Source organism: Pseudocercospora fijiensis (assembly GCF_000340215.1).
Source record: "Pseudocercospora fijiensis CIRAD86 unplaced genomic scaffold MYCFIscaffold_18, whole genome shotgun sequence".
Classification (NCBI taxonomy): domain Eukaryota; kingdom Fungi; phylum Ascomycota; class Dothideomycetes; order Mycosphaerellales; family Mycosphaerellaceae; genus Pseudocercospora; species Pseudocercospora fijiensis.
This window is the reverse complement of record NW_006921549.1, coordinates 674,945-689,798: the sequence shown is the minus strand read 5'-3', so window position 1 is coordinate 689,798 and position 14,854 is coordinate 674,945. Positions and strand designations below refer to the sequence as shown.

General features: G+C 49.9%; 4 protein-coding genes across 4 annotated transcripts; 2 read left to right on the top strand and 2 right to left on the bottom strand.

Annotated features, from left to right (window-relative positions):
- Window positions 1-2,388: 2,388 nt before the first annotated feature.
- On the top strand, window positions 2,389-6,042 carry MYCFIDRAFT_180496 (uncharacterized protein; the record flags this gene model as incomplete). The annotated part of the gene is given in 23 exon segments (XM_007934256.1): window positions 2,389-2,417; window positions 2,442-2,477; window positions 2,501-2,741; window positions 2,786-2,809; window positions 2,848-2,936; window positions 2,969-2,996; window positions 3,047-3,156; window positions 3,185-3,260; window positions 3,287-3,763; window positions 3,806-3,993; window positions 4,013-4,146; window positions 4,173-4,300; window positions 4,330-4,359; window positions 4,386-4,443; window positions 4,476-4,487; window positions 4,526-4,614; window positions 4,650-4,787; window positions 4,822-4,900; window positions 4,932-5,035; window positions 5,079-5,084; window positions 5,116-5,451; window positions 5,493-5,765; window positions 5,797-6,042. The coding sequence occupies 23 exon segments, from the start codon at window positions 2,389-2,391 to the stop codon at window positions 6,040-6,042; spliced, it is 2,931 nt and encodes a 976-aa protein (XP_007932447.1).
- A 24-nt stretch (window positions 6,043-6,066) lies between these two features.
- Window positions 6,067-10,459, bottom strand: MYCFIDRAFT_180495 (uncharacterized protein; the record flags this gene model as incomplete). The annotated part of the gene is made up of 26 exons (XM_007934255.1): window positions 6,067-6,091; window positions 6,126-6,245; window positions 6,278-6,329; window positions 6,363-6,565; window positions 6,594-6,747; window positions 6,781-6,893; window positions 6,926-6,957; window positions 6,982-7,055; window positions 7,086-7,279; window positions 7,316-7,432; window positions 7,495-7,609; window positions 7,636-7,707; window positions 7,756-7,898; window positions 7,925-8,037; window positions 8,099-8,137; window positions 8,177-8,219; window positions 8,276-8,305; window positions 8,349-8,617; window positions 8,645-8,731; window positions 8,762-9,728; window positions 9,763-9,812; window positions 9,847-9,882; window positions 9,913-10,251; window positions 10,278-10,341; window positions 10,373-10,403; window positions 10,444-10,459. 26 exons carry the CDS (start codon window positions 10,457-10,459, stop codon window positions 6,067-6,069), a joined length of 3,498 nt encoding a protein of 1,165 aa, XP_007932446.1.
- A 35-nt stretch (window positions 10,460-10,494) lies between these two features.
- On the top strand, window positions 10,495-11,251 carry MYCFIDRAFT_180494 (uncharacterized protein; the record flags this gene model as incomplete). Its single annotated transcript, XM_007934254.1, has 9 exons — window positions 10,495-10,598; window positions 10,644-10,684; window positions 10,721-10,771; window positions 10,808-10,816; window positions 10,852-10,890; window positions 10,912-10,937; window positions 10,980-11,056; window positions 11,082-11,107; window positions 11,142-11,251. 9 exons carry the CDS (start codon window positions 10,495-10,497, stop codon window positions 11,249-11,251), a joined length of 483 nt encoding a protein of 160 aa, XP_007932445.1.
- Window positions 11,252-11,298: 47 nt separating this feature from the next.
- MYCFIDRAFT_180493 (uncharacterized protein) lies at window positions 11,299-12,426 on the bottom strand (the record flags this gene model as incomplete). The annotated part of the gene is made up of 8 exons (XM_007934253.1): window positions 11,299-11,481; window positions 11,507-11,622; window positions 11,689-11,878; window positions 11,904-12,006; window positions 12,048-12,129; window positions 12,159-12,279; window positions 12,305-12,331; window positions 12,358-12,426. The coding sequence occupies 8 exons, from the start codon at window positions 12,424-12,426 to the stop codon at window positions 11,299-11,301; spliced, it is 891 nt and encodes a 296-aa protein (XP_007932444.1).
- Window positions 12,427-14,854: the final 2,428 nt, after the last annotated feature.

Genomic DNA, 14,854 nt, shown 5'->3' with positions numbered 1-14,854 from the left:
AATTGGTCCTGACCACTGCGAAGGCCGATAAGTTGACCGGTGTTGAGATTCCCTCGGCGAGTATGATGGTTCTTGTCGTGTTGACCGTAGCCATCTAGGAGGTGTTGATGATTCTTGTTCTTCATTTTCCTCCACAACAGGGTTAAGCGGCGTTGGTTGAACTTCTGGTAACAAATCACTGAGTTCACTATGTTCTGCGGCGTCGAGAAAGTTTTGTGTCAAGTCTGCAGAAGGATTTTCTTCACCATCTTCCACGTAAGGCTGTGGAGCTACAATCTTGGCACTTTTCGTGAGGGCTGAAGGAGTCATGCGACTGACAGTGGCATTTTCTTTGCCTGCGGACAGGATTCTCGATGATTCACCAGGCAGTCGTCGCGTTCGGCCTTGACTGAATGCCACGTCGTTGAGGCTATTGCTTAGACGCTCGCTGCTCAGCCGCCGGCTGTTTGGGTGGTCCCGACTTTGGGTCGGGCACGACTGGCTGTGACTTTGGTACTACAACACTCCCTCGAGTTGGAGGGATTGGAGTAGGTGTAATGAGGTTTGGCGTGCGCAGAAAGATCTCGTTGGAGCTGCAAAGATTGATATGCGTATCTGTGTTTGTGCAAAGACATGTTGCCTGTGAATTTTCATGTGCTGAGCAGCCGCATTCTTGCGTGGGTCAGCAGACATTTGTCGGTACAGTGATATTGTGCCGGTGAAGAGGGTGTAATAACCTTTACCTTTGATGCCAACTAATACTACATCCACGTGAGTCTTCACGTAGATGTGCAATAGTCGCTTTGTGACGAATCTGCTATAGACTTTCTTACCGAAATCACTGATAAATGTTTCACGCTGATAATGGCGTATGACTCAGCTACCAACACCACCCTTGCCAGTTTACACTCCCAAGGAACATGGAGAGCTCTTGATAATGCGCTTGGCGTCCTTTTTCATGTGTGTTATTGTGCCTAGGCCAATGATCGTGTCGTCGTGGTCTTGAGAACGATGAAGGTTGGTTGGCACAATGAATCGATGCCTGTAGTCGTTGCCACAAAGTTACGATGCCCGAACGGACACAGCACCATGTGTTGGGCTGAGACGTATTGTGTGCTCTCATCCTCGCGGTCTGAGTCAGCATTGTTGGCATTGTCGTTGGTAGTGTTGTTCAAGCTAAGGTATGAGTCCCCAACTTGGTCTCTACCTTGTTACTGCTAGGGTGAGTCTTTAGACCTATCTTTGTCGGTTTGGCTCTTTAGATTCTTGCGGCATTCATCAGTCGTAAGACTTGTCGACTTTGGGGTGATGTTTGCACTTTTTGTTGCCCTTCGACTTGTCTTCCTTATCCTTCTTCGGACGGCCAGAGTTTGGAGGGCTGGAACTTATTTGACCAAGCGAAGTGGGCAGCATCAGTGGCTTCATTGGCCCCAGCTGTGTTTTCGTCCATTGCATCCGTGATCAGTCCACTCGGTATAGCGGTAGAGGCTCTGTCCTTATCGCGAAGGATGTCACGCTTTGATGCAGTTAATTGAGAGAGCTCAAGCGAAGCTCCAGCACATCAAATTTGCTGCTTGTTGGCACCTTCCATGGTACGCGTTGCACATCGATGTACTGGAAAGGCCCTGACAGCTCCGCGAGGGAAGAAGAGATGCGGACAACGGGAGCGTCGAAGGAGGAAAGTTGCAGCCGCAAAGCCCAACAGTAGCGAAGAGCAGGTCCACAAAACTTGTAATTCATAAGTGTTTTGGACAAAGCGTTTTCCGTTTCAAGCCCATCGGGATTTGACTTCCTCTTCTTGCCTGCATTTGCCTGTTGAGCTTCGAGTACCTTCTTGAGCACATCAACCTTGATGAGGATCAATTTACAAAAGTCTTCGGACTTCGGGTCTACCAATGTGCCAAATTGGTCCGCTGAGTGCTTAGTGGGTGAGCCACCGCCTGTAGCCCAGTGCGGGAACTTCTCAGTGCTCAAGCATAGGCTTGTATCCCAAGCCTGGAGATGCGGTACCATCCCGAGGCGGCGGAGGCTTTGTCGTTGCGTACCCATTCCGTGAAATTTCTTTCTCTATAGAATACGATCTCTTTCCTGAAGCGCTGATCCCACTTGTAGGCCGGACCTTTTGTGACCAGGGCTTTGAGGCGACAGGTGGCTACTTCATGGATGTCAGGAAATGCCACATCTAATCGCCGAAAAGACGTGGATTGCATCGTGCTGGGGCAGTGGAGAGAGCAGACACATTGTACCGGTACCCTTTTCGAAATGGTCCTTGAGACAGGAGTGCACTTGAATTCCTCTGTGAGGTCCTTAATGATGTCTCGATCCCGCAAGCAGTAAGGACGCTCGGTTTTCTCCCGAAGCGGCTTCCAAAAAGTGTCTGGCGACATATTCGTAATGTGGCGCGGCAGCATGTTCTGGACATGGTCGGAGTCGACATCGTGATCAGTCTCCATGAAATCGAGGTTATGCTGGTCACATCGTAAGCACACCAGCTGCCCGTCACAGTCTGAGCCGGTGCCAGCGCAGTCAACGCACTGCTAGGCTTTCAATTCCTTGAACTAATCGCTTTTCAGCGAACTGTGGTGCTCGAATGTGTGCCATCGTTCGTTCAGCAAGAAGCGTCGCCGGCTTTGCAACCAGCAGGTAGAGTAAAGCGAACACCGCTGGCATTGGTGAGACCAGATCCTCAAGCGTTATCAGTGCCTTGGCCCGGCCGTCGTAAAGACGATGAGGCCATCCCAACACCCACGCTTCCGGCCTCGGTGGCTTACCGAAGCAGAGAACTAAGCCTTGAACTGCTAGCGAGGATCAAAAGATCGGAGTTGTTGCCGTGTGGAATTGTAGAGCCGGGTCATCTTTTGTCACCAGGGAAAGAGAACGGCTCAGGACACATCTCTCCGCGCTGCAACTCTTCGCTCTCCTCGGGCGCTCAGGATGCGACAGCATCAACTTCCTCAGTGGTATACGACAGCTGTCGTCAATGCAAAAGCGGCATTCGAGCAGTGAGGGGCCTGGAGGTGCCGAGAACGAGCACTTGACCTTCAGCTAAGGCATGCAGTTGTTGCAGGACCGCGAATGGGACCGGCAGAATGGAAACCGCGCGAGGACTATAACCAAGAATGGCGGCCTTCCGACTGCACCCTCGCATGCAAATGGGCCAAAGAGCGATTTGATATGGTGATGATGGAGCGCAAGGCACTCGAAGGGAAGCATTACGATACAATGAAAACCGTGCGCCCGTCGAAGATCGCGGACGCGAGGCTGAGATAGCTACGCCGCCAGTCGAGAAGGACAATTGTACTATCAGCACACCAGCCTCCGTCAAGATGGACCTGCAGGAACGCAGACGGAGAGTGGGACTGATGATGCGCGCCATAATGATAGTGAGGATGAAGGGGATGACGGGGGCGCGGAACTCAGAACGGCATGGATCAGTAAGGGCAACGATCATAGTGAAGTAGAAGACGAAACGAACAATTCGTCTCCGGTCGAGCATGGCCGGAAACATGCTGCCAGTCGAGGTGCCGATGATGGAGACGATCATTCCATGTTCCAAAACTCAGCAGGACTGTTTGGAGTATGGTATTTGGGCTGGAGCAGCCAGCAATCAATCCGAGTTCAAGTTCAGGTATGCATATGGCTGCCCGCTCCCGATCCCCTTCCCGATCTTTCCAGCGTCAGTCACCTTCGCGTTCAAAACACCAACACCAACGTGGCTCATCCACCACCTCTCACGACGATCACTAGGACAGCGACGGCGGAAGTTTTGGCTGCATCATGCATCGTCGGGTGTATAAAATGTATACGGAGGATCTGGCGATGGTAGGGTTTGCTGGCGAAGATGAATCTTGAAACCAAATTGGATCTGGGAAGGCCAAAGACGGACTCGCTTCCGAACCAACCAGCCAGATCTGTCGAGGACGGTGGTGGCGGTGATTTTGAAGGAAACTTTGCAGTGGAAGCCGATGCCAGAGCATTTGGAGCCTTTTTGCAGGGTACGCCTTTGGCAATAATGTGATTGTGATTGAAGGAGCACATCAATCTCACACCAGAGTATCGGACGACAACATTCAACGGGCCGCGGTTGGGAAGGAATCAGCGCCATCGACATTGATGCTAGATTGCTTCCAGATGCTCAAAAGGGTCTCCAGATGCCTTCTTCGCTTCGTTCTCAGATCATGAATTGTTGCGAGGGTGGAGCTGGCTTGCCACGATGGAGCTGATCGGCCAAGTCGAACGCAAACACCTGTCTATTGGTAGCAGCAGCAGCTTTTCGCAAGCGTGGAAGGCTGCCAAAGAGCATGTCGCGTCTTCTGATGATGTGTATTTAATCATTCATCGCGAATCGAGGACACATCAGACACTATTCCGATGAGACTTGTGAAAGCCAACAAATCCATTACCAGAGACAGCTCAGTACAATACCACTGCTCTTGATCGCAAAGACATGCTATGAATGCTTCCGTGAAAATTCAAATGCATGCCCAAGGGCGAAGGTCAGCGTGATCGTGGGTTCGTGTTCGGTTACGTCGAGCCTAGCTGTGAGGAATGTGGAAATGTCCTGATCTCAATCCCGCTCTCAGAGAAGTAGTCGACCCATCCTGCTCCAGAATGGCGCTTTGGTACGGTCTGGAGGTTTCGAAGAAGGAAATGCCGCACAAGATCTGCAGAGCAGGCTTCTTCTCGTCGTGGCCGTGGGACGTTGCATTGCTCATACGTCATTTCATGTTGGAAAGAAGCGTCCATTGGTTGAGCAATGGCGAAATGTGCTGCTTAGAGGTGTAATGGGATTCTGTCTTTGTCGGTTCGTGTAATGATGGGCTTACCGAACATGACGGTAAGCCTGGAGCTGAATCTCGTAGGATGATTGGGAACAATCCAAGCCCGGGAATTGAATGCGCCTTTCCACGCCGTATAAGGGGTTCGCCCGCGAGCCAAACAAATTATTGAAGCATTGAATTTGTTCCCAACTTACTTGTGGTGCACAAGTCAGCTACCCGCAAGGAAGGTCAAAACTCCACTTCCTCGGCGAAACCACGCTCCTCACGGCAGTCATGTAACACCATAGAGGGCGTTACTCATGCTGATGCCAAAACTAGATCACGGTGTGCAATACTCCTCGGCTCACTATTCCAGCCACTAAATCGGACTGTCACCACTTCGGCGAGCTGGTCTGTCTCAGAGCTTTCGAATAGAACCTGCCCTCCAATGGCGGCGCAGGCCGTTCTGAAGTACCTTCATTTCAGATCCAGGACACGACGAAAAGGTCTTGATCGCAGTACTGATATGGACAAGGTCTCGGTGTTCTTCACCAGCACCGGTGGCGAGTCGTGGCGAATTGCAACCCACAGAAAGATCCAGGAAAGTATGTGTATGAACTATGTTCCGGCATCAGGCCTGAAAGTACTGCGTCCGATGATTGCTGTCTCCAAACTCGCCATCGCCCAGGCTTCTAGGCCGCTTCTCATAGACGTTAATCTTGAGCACGAATGCCAACGCTGCTTGAATATGAGATGTTGAATGCTGGAACTCATTCCGTCGTGCCACCAATGAGAGGACGTAGTACTTGCCTTGTCCCAAACCAGCATTCTCCTCTCCTCCAGCTCCTGGGAGGGTCGAATCAATGTCTTGCGCTGATGGTCGGCTCCAGGCCAACGGCGCCAGATTGTGACGATGCACCAGTTTGCGACGAGACGGAGGAAGGAAGATCAGATGTCACCATTGCCCACTACGATAAGCTCAACGTCAGATCTTTCTCCTGTACCAGCTCTGACTACTACCTCACCGTGGACGGCGACACTAGGAGTTGTCTTTGAGGCAGCGAAACCAGATTGCGACGAAGCCCACGAGCTTCCAGCACCAGAACAGACGGCAGCCGGAAAATTGATGACACTTGTGCAAGCCCAGTGCTTCACTGTTGGCGACGAGCGCGCCGTATCGACCCGAAGAGAGACTTGGGCGATGCACACCGACACTCGTATGCGACCTCCATTGGCTTTCTCGCTCCTTGCTGAACGTATTACAGGCGGTTCAATCCAAGCCATCTGCTGCAGCACACGTTAAGCCACCACGCTACGCGAACAGCACTCACGAACCGTCAGAATGCAAGCCGCTCCCCTCAGTCCCGAATGCGGACAACGTAACACCGGGAGAGGACAGTCGCTGCTGGCATCGAGCTGTGATATGCATTACTCATCTTATCAGGCAACATCTGCATTGACCGATACCAGCCAGGCTTGTCCTCAAGCTTCCACAGCATTGACTCACTGCTTACGGCATATAGATAGTCGCATTGTACAACATCTTTCCCACCAATTTCATCCGCTGATGGTGTTCCGCCGCAATCTTTTCTGTTGATCATCTTTCGTTGGCTTTGTTCATACGTTCAGATATCGTGCTTCGGCTTCGAGAGAGCGTCGTGGTAATTGGTGCTCCGGCTTTGTGGGAATTGGCTGTAGTCTCGTCGTATGTGATCCTGGGCAAAGAGATGTCGGAGCGGGAGCATTCTGCTTCTGAGCTGAGGTCTTGAAGCTCGAGAACCACAGTCTTTGGGGGCTTCTTTGCTCGGGATGCATCGCCATCCCCACTGGGCGTGATGATTTCCGCGACATCACCAATCATGGTTATGGCATAAGCTGAGGCGGAGAATTTCTGATGAGCCGTCGTAGCGGTATACTGAGTCTGTCATGCAAGAGAGTTTGCGTGCTGACCTAAGCGACGTGACGCCAGGAGAAGCGGGCTTCCTGAACTTTTTCACGCGAGCAACTCCTCAGCACTTCGAACTTTTGTACAACGCGCCACGCCAGAACATTTCGCACTCCATCCCACCGCTGCTCTTAATGTAGCGCCGTTCAACGTCAAGCCCAAGCATTTCGCACTCCATCCCAAGACGCGCAAAACGAGCACGACTCGAACTTTACGAGCAAACTTCAGAAAAGCTTTCCACCAGTCCTCGCCAGCGCAAGATCTCAAGGATTCCTAATGGCCATCAGTGACTGTGACAGGATCTGAAGGGTGCTCAGCTGTGCGCGCAGCGACAATGACCTCCAATTGAAGAAGTAGATACCGAGAGAGCCCTCGAGGACAACGTGGCCGTCCAGCCTAACGCGAGTTGCTTTGAGGCCAGCGTACTGGCGGCGCTTGAGAGATGATCATGCCGTAGTCATGCGGAGAAATGCAGCCAGATCCTGGCCGAAGTTTATTGGGATAGAAAGAGGCAGAGGTGCAGCACATAGCCAAAGAGTTCGGGAGCTCATTAGGTCGAGCGAAGATTGGCAGGCCTATGCAGTACAAATAACTTCTCACCAATTGAGCGATCAACCTTAGGAGCCACCACCCCACGATGCTTGGCACTATTGAAGAGCTTTCACCAGACCGTAAGCCAAAGAGTACGAAACAGAAATTCATTCCGTGATGCGTGCGGAGAGCGCGTGATTCGGATCGTGTTTGGACTCTGATTCACTCATCGCAATCATTGTAGGGTCTGTTTCTGCGAGTAAGAATGGTCCTCGGCACCTTTCTTCGACCTGGTAAGCCAATCCGCAAACCCAGTGCCGGTCTGCTTTCAGCGAGGGCAACTTGTGGTCGTCACACCAACTCCTTTTGGTAGTTTCCGGGTTTACGGCTATCGCTGGACTGGTTCTTCAGCACTGCAACTCAGGTTGGCATGGCGTGCTCTGCCTTGAAGCTTTTGACGCCCCCTCCATCCACTATGGACGACCATGGCTGCTCAGATAACGGCGACCTAAAAAATATTATGCGAGCCGAGAATTGCACCAGTTACGGGAATATTGGGTTTGGAGCAGCCGTACTTGACACCAAGCTGAGCGCTACTCGCGGTCGGCGATTCTCCTGTGTTTGCATTAGTCCTTTCAATCCAATGTCGCCCAGTCTGTCTGTACTCGGCCATAGCAGCCGCCCTCTGACATTCCCCATTCCCTTCCACGTATCACGAACGAGGATTGCCGAGTCAGCTGGACGTCTTGATCGTACTACATCGCCAAAATGAGGGATAAGAATATACTCTTCTGGAAGAAGACAATATGGCGCACTCGCTACCTATGTTGATCAGATGCATGGCATACACTAGAAGACTCTACTCGTAGCGAGAAGGAAAGACCAGCTGTAACCCAATCCTAGCTACCTCCTTCGCCAACTGCTAATATTTTCGCATGTCGTCTTCGAGAGTCTGTCGTACGGTCTCGGCATTCTGCTCGTATGGTTCTACCACGTTCCACGCTCTCTAAGCCGCTCCAATCTTCTAGTCGAGCTCCCGAAAAAATTCACTCTTGTTCACCTAGTTGACGTGATGGGGTATTTGGCTCTTCTAGTGTTGGTACCAATCGATTGCAGCCTTTAAGTCGTCGCACTGACCAAATAGTTCCAGGATGATCTGATATTCTGCTTCGAGAAGTAGCAAGCACTCGCGAAGTCTGCTTAGGTTGTCCGCTTCGCAGGGTGCGTCGAGGGCAAGGTGACCTTCTCGGCCAAGAGTGCATTGGATATCGAACACTGCTCTGAGTCGCTGGAAGATGTTGTCGGGACAGCACGGTAGAGAGGACGAACTAGCTAATCCGATCAGATATGAAATCAAGGTCCGACGCCAAACGTCGGGGATAATGCTCGAAGGGCACGGCCGCTAGTGCATGTGCATAACAGCGGACACCCAGATAAAGATGCCACAATCGTGTGAGTTGCGTTGACGTAGGTCTGCCGATGGTACTAATACTGAAAGCCTAGGTGCCGTCACTCCCTACGCGAAATCTTGCACTGCCTTGCGAACGTTGTCGATAGGCTGCTTGCCCAGGGGGTCGTAGATCTCGTAGGTAGCTGCCGAGGAGTCGATCATAGCTATTGTCCAATAACCGTCATTGAGCATTGGACAGTAGTGCCGGCTGTACTTGAGCAGTGTGGAACGATATCGGGTGAAATCCCAGGTTGGGCCGAGAAAGCCGCTTTCGTATACGCGAAAATGCGGCGGCGAAGGATTGAATGCACACATGGCTATGTAAACAGCGCACATGCCAGGCTGCAAGGACTGTGCCATACACTCTGCCGTGTTTCCAACTGGTCTCTGGTAAGGCGATGCAGTGACAGCCATGAACTCTTCGACCTTCCAAGGTGTCATTGTGTCATTCTGGAGAAGTTTCGAGGCGGCAGGAGTAGATTTGGGCGTTTCCATGATTGATTCTCTCGCCGCGTATATCTCTGCAATTGTGGCATTCTGGAAAAGGTTCGAGGTGGCAGTAGGAGATTTGGGTGCTTCCATGATTGATTCTCTCGCCGCGTATGGCTGCCTCCGGCTGGGCTGTGGTGCGTTGAGGGGAAAGTGCAGGTGCAGGTGCAGGAGCTTCATTCTCGAGGAGAATGTGCGGGGATGGGGAAAGAAAGTGGGATCGGGTCCGAAGAAACAAACGTCAACCCAAGAGGCGCGAGATCGTGATCGGTACTGGAGCTGCACAAGTTCATGCACGTCTACCGTACGGATTGTCCTGGTATCGACAGTATGCAGGACCTGCAACATACGATACTGAATTGCGTTTCGAGTCCTCCAGGCTTTGTAGGCGGAGGAGATGTTTGGGTAGCTGCATCTCTCCAAGCACCGATTCGGGGCTGTGCCTTCTCTACCTGCATTCATCGCACAACGTTGTCTTGTTGACCAGGCAGTGGGGTTTGGGGAAGAGAAGAAGCACTGGTATATCTGCCTAAGACTCCTTCTGATCATCCAGCAATTGTATACCGGTCCAAGGCTCGCTCGTTCAGTGTCATGGATTCTATGAGGACATCTTGACGATATCTGTCAGCCCGCTAATCTTTCCCATGTTCCCACTGGTCTATGATTTTGAAACTGCCCCAAGTTTGAGACACGGAGCGCTTACTCAAGCGACTTCCATGGGAACGACTCTAGGGCATTTGACGTGAATCTTATGTCACCGAGCAACCGATTGCGTCTGGGGCAAGAGGGCGGTTGCGGAATGCAAGACATGCCGTAACCAGCCATGCCAATGGCGCACAGTTCTTCTCCTCAACGCTTGGTGTCGTCAGTCCAGGGAAGTATGATGGCCTGCAGTAATTTCCACTCATCCTTGGCGCGCATGGGGCCACATATGTGCTTCCCGCTCTTTTCGCCGAGTGCTCGCCCAAGGAGAATTGCCAGTGAGAGAAACTGAGTATAGAGAGCCCAGTGACCTGATGGGAAGCTTCGACTAGCAGTCCTGGGCAAAGGCTGATGGAATTCGTCGAGTGCGCTTGTGATGAGCTCCAGTGAAATGGCTAATTTGGCATATTCTGCATGATACATTGTGCAGCAGGGTTGGCCGTCCAATATCAGCATTGATGCATTTACATGCCAGTGTCATCCACCTACTCTAGTGCATCTTTGAGGTAGTCAAACTGGCGAAGGACAGAGACGATTCGCTGAGCAGCTACCAGACCCAACTGTTCAAGCAGTGGTATAAGGTACACTTCTTTCGTTGCTCATGTTTGGGCATTAGTAATCCGTCGCATCCACATGATATGTTGAAAGGCCGCACGGGTCCACCGCATTGGCGAGGCACTGGTCTGAGGCCAGAAGCCAACGGAGCTCGTCAAGTCGTGCTGGAGCTGGGCATCGCAAGGAGGTGATATAGCAGCGCAAGGGATTGATCAAGTTTGTGAATGGCGAGCAATCGTTCCAATTTTCAGAGTTGTGCGGCCTTTGAGATGGGTCGAGCGCCTTCGTCGTAAGACAAGACGGACTGAGGACCCCATAGTCTCCATGGACTAGAGAGAAGGCCGCTGATCCAGAATGACGGTGATAGAGCTACGCAAGCTTGCCGGTCACAACCAGAACGAAGTCGTTGCAAGAGCGTCGTGAGCCTGTCTTTCAAAAAGGCTCAACCAGTCATAGGGCAACGGAAAGCTGCTGCCATCGTGCACTGTGCAGTTGAAGAGCTGTGAAATGCCTTGCGGGTGAGGAGGTGAAACGGAAGCCGATCAATTAGCCAATTTGGCTGAGATAGGTATTGCCTGAGGCTTTGGAAGGGCATGCAAGCTGCGTAGAATCGCCAAATTATCGGAGAGCATCTTCGAAGGCGAAGTGCGTATGAATGAAGTCATGAAAGTCTGGCCAATGTGTCAGAAAGTGTGGGTGCAGCAGCCTAGCAGTGTCATAGAACGCGTAGATCGTGTTGATACAGCTGAGTTGCCGCAAAGTCGCAGCGCTGCGCTGCGCGGGCGCTTCGTCAATGCAGGCTTTGATCTGTCACTCGAGGTGCCGGAGCCGGATTCCTGACTTTGTTGATAGAGTCTATAATGTCTTCCATCTTGCTAAAGGCTGATCTATCTTGCTAGGTCAATCGTAATCGCGCATAGTGCTGATTTTCCCTTTTCTTTCGCTCTAGAAGCTTCTGGACTTTCGCAGGCTGAGGGGACGCGGCATTCGGAGCCAGCGGAAGGAGAAGCGCAGCTAAAGCGGAGGTGCTGGATGTGGTATTTTATGCTCATGTGGTTGTCGTTCAACTTCTGTTCCAAGCTCTTCTGTTGTCACCTGCTTATGGGAGCCCTTTGGTAAGGCGTTCGTTCTTCGTGGTTGCTGTGCTACAGCCAGATCGTCGAGTGGACTGTAGGAGCCTCGTGGAACCGGAACACCTGCCAGCAGACAGCCTCAGTGGTCGTGTATGCTGAATGGGGCGCGCCGGCTAGGAGGTAGAAGGTTCGAGTGGAGTCGACGTACGTTGTCCAGAAGGTGCGGATTACGCGTTGGGGAAGATGCGCGTGAACATGCGTTTGAGGAAGTGGGTGGGTGGCCGTTCTGCGGATGCCAGCCAGAGACTCGAATGAAGGAGCCTGTCGGGAGGCTGTTCAACTGCGAGTCTCGGGAGCGCTGTCGCTGAGTGCGTGGATGCCGAGCTTCCTTGACCTTCATTGTCCCTCGGATGCGTGACAACGGTTTGCCTTCTCCTTCCGTGTGTGCCGACTATGCCAATCGTACGCGACATTCGAATTTCGAGAGCCTTGATCAAGGGCGCGAGTGCTGAGAGGTGATACCTTGTGCGGATGCAAGCGTGGCGGTCGCGCAATGTGTCAACAACTGATTATCCAGGAAGTCTGATGCTTCCAAGTCATGTAGAATATCAGGTGCCACTCTATTGGGTTGCAGGAAGAGTGATGCTTTCATTAAATCCTCGATTGATCGTGACACGCGTCAATGGCGGGTTTGGCTAGAATCAAAGGCCCCGTAGAAGTCCTGTGTATGGGATGCGATCTGGTTCTGACGGTGGTTTCGATTGCATCCTTCGAGCGAAAGTCGGCTTCTAGTGACTATTCACCACGCACCGCATTGCACGAGCCGCAAAGTCCTTGCTGTCGGATGCTAGGTGGAAACAGTAGTGTGATCACGGGTGACTGCGTGAGTCCATATCTAGTCGTCAGGTTGCTGTTGACTCGAGTGCTATCCGTCAGGCGCATGCATCCTGCGCGAGCCTCTGTCGCCTGCCGCGCGCTCGGTTGGCTGAAGAATATTCAAAGTCGCAAATCCGGGGTACAGAAGTCTTCTATACCGCAGATCCTCGTATTCAAATTCGCAGATGTGGGGTATAGAAAGCTTCTGTACCGCACTTTTCGTACCGCACGCTTCTATACCGCAAGCTTAGATCGTAATTAATTACATTAAAAAAGCATAGTAACTCTATATAGCTATATTAAGAATATTTGCTCTATAAACATTCGCTCTACCTACGTCTATATTATACTATACTCCTATATCCTTACTACGATATCGAATATAGTACTACGACGTAAGACCTATTAGAGCTAACCTTACGTTAGAATACTGTTACGGTTACTCGCGACAGATCGTTAGGTAACTTCTTATTACGTATAAGCCGAGGCTTCTTTAGAGAGGCTAATATAAGCAGGAGGTAGAGATAGAATAATTAGTATAAAGGTAATTCTAATTAGTAAGTAGGTAATATAAGTTAAACGCTTCGAGCTATAAGGGTATTCCGGCGTTCCTAAATATAAAGGAGATATCTTATCTATAGTCGTAAGCGACGTAAGCGACGCTATCGCTCTCGACCGCTCCTATCGCTCCTAGTAAGATAGAGCGATAGCTTAGCCTACTAGTCTTAGCGTCGCTCTAAGATTATATAAGGACTCTAACTAATTAGATTCGTAATACTATCCCCCTCCTTAAGCGGGATAGTCCCTTATTCCGGAACTTTCTAATTCTAACTTCTTTGCTATACTAAAGTTATTAAAGGACTTGTCTTCTCGTTAGCGTAAGGAAAATATCGTAAATAATATCCTTACCGACTGCTTCGAAATACTAATCCGCTACTTTTATTACGAATAGGCCGATAAATCCTATAAAGTCGATCTCCGTTCTAGTCGCTACTCCGAGTGCGCCCTATACGGCTAGTCCTATAATATACAAGTTACTTGTATAGAGTATAAAAAAATCCGGAAAGCGCGCCTAAAGATAGCTAAAGATCTCGAAGCGGCCGAAGAGGAGGAGGACCTTCTTACGCGGAAGCTTTTCGAGCATCGCGTAAAGGTCCGTCGCTTACGTAAGTCGCTACGTATAAAGGAAGATCGGGAGGTACAAGCTCTTAAGGTAGAGGAAGCCTCTATTTAATAGGCGGAGGAGCTCGAAAGAGAGCTAGGCTCTTCGCCTATAGAGCCGATAATATTCTCGTTGCCTACTAACGAGCCGTTTCCCCTAGATAGCCGATTATAGATATCGCCTTATAACTAGAGTCGTCTAGATAGGACGTCCTAGCCTACCTCTAAAATTCCTAATAGGAGTGCCGAGAGTCTAGTATCTTAAAGGTATGTATTTTTAATGTTTCCTGTCTATTTTATCTTCTAGCTAGTTAGTCTAGTAGTATAATTCTTAGCTATAAAAGATATAGTTGCTAGGTACGCTATTAGAGTCCCCGCTCCTCGAGCTATACTGCCCTAGGTCGTTAAGAACTCTAAGGCGCTATAATCGATAGGGTCTAAAAGGTCGTAGGTTCAATTCCTATACTAGTTATTTCTTTTTTGTTTAGTTTTGAAATTTTTTGATTATCTGCTGACAGTTCTGTAGGTTTTCTTTTAGTTCCTAGGTGTTTTCTAAATGTAGGTATCCTTTCTATTTAATAAGGTATTTCTAACCTTGCTAATCTAGGATCTTTTCGACTTTAAACTTATTTTCTTCCTTAGGTTAGAAGTAAAATGTTTCTTAATACGGTGTTTCGGCGTCTATAGGTTCTAGTATAGAGATATAGAATACTAGGTAGATTTTCGCGTCGTCCGGTAGTTTAAGTCGGTAATTAACTAGTCCTTTAGGCTTATTAATTAGAAATAGCCCGACTTTAATATAGTCTAGTTTCTTAGTCGATCTCCGGGTTTTTAGATTCTTTGTTAGGAGGTAGACCTTATCCCCCTTTCTTAGCTAAGGTGCCATTTTTCGTTTAGTATTATATAGTCCCGTAATCTTTTCTTAAGACTCGGTAATTGCCCTTTGCAATTCTTTATATACCTGCTTTAAGTCTTCTAAAGCGACTATCGCTTTATCCGCGTATAGATACTATAAATACTATTCCCCGAATAGCTGCGGATGTTTCCTAAAATTAGCGAAGAATAGTGTCTCTTTCGTAGTCTTAGATTGTTAGTTGTTTAGTGCAAGTTATGCTATAGGCAATAGCGATGCCTAATTGTTTTGTACGTAATTGACGTAGTGCCGTAAGTATACCTCTAAGGCCTAATTCTTAACTTCCGTTTAGCCGTCTATCTATAGATAGTATACCGTTAATAGCTTGTACTTAATTCTAAGCGTCGCTGTAAGCGTCTTCTAGTAGTTTGACGTAAAGAGCTTGTCTCTGTCCGTAATATAGGTCTTTAGAAATCCGTA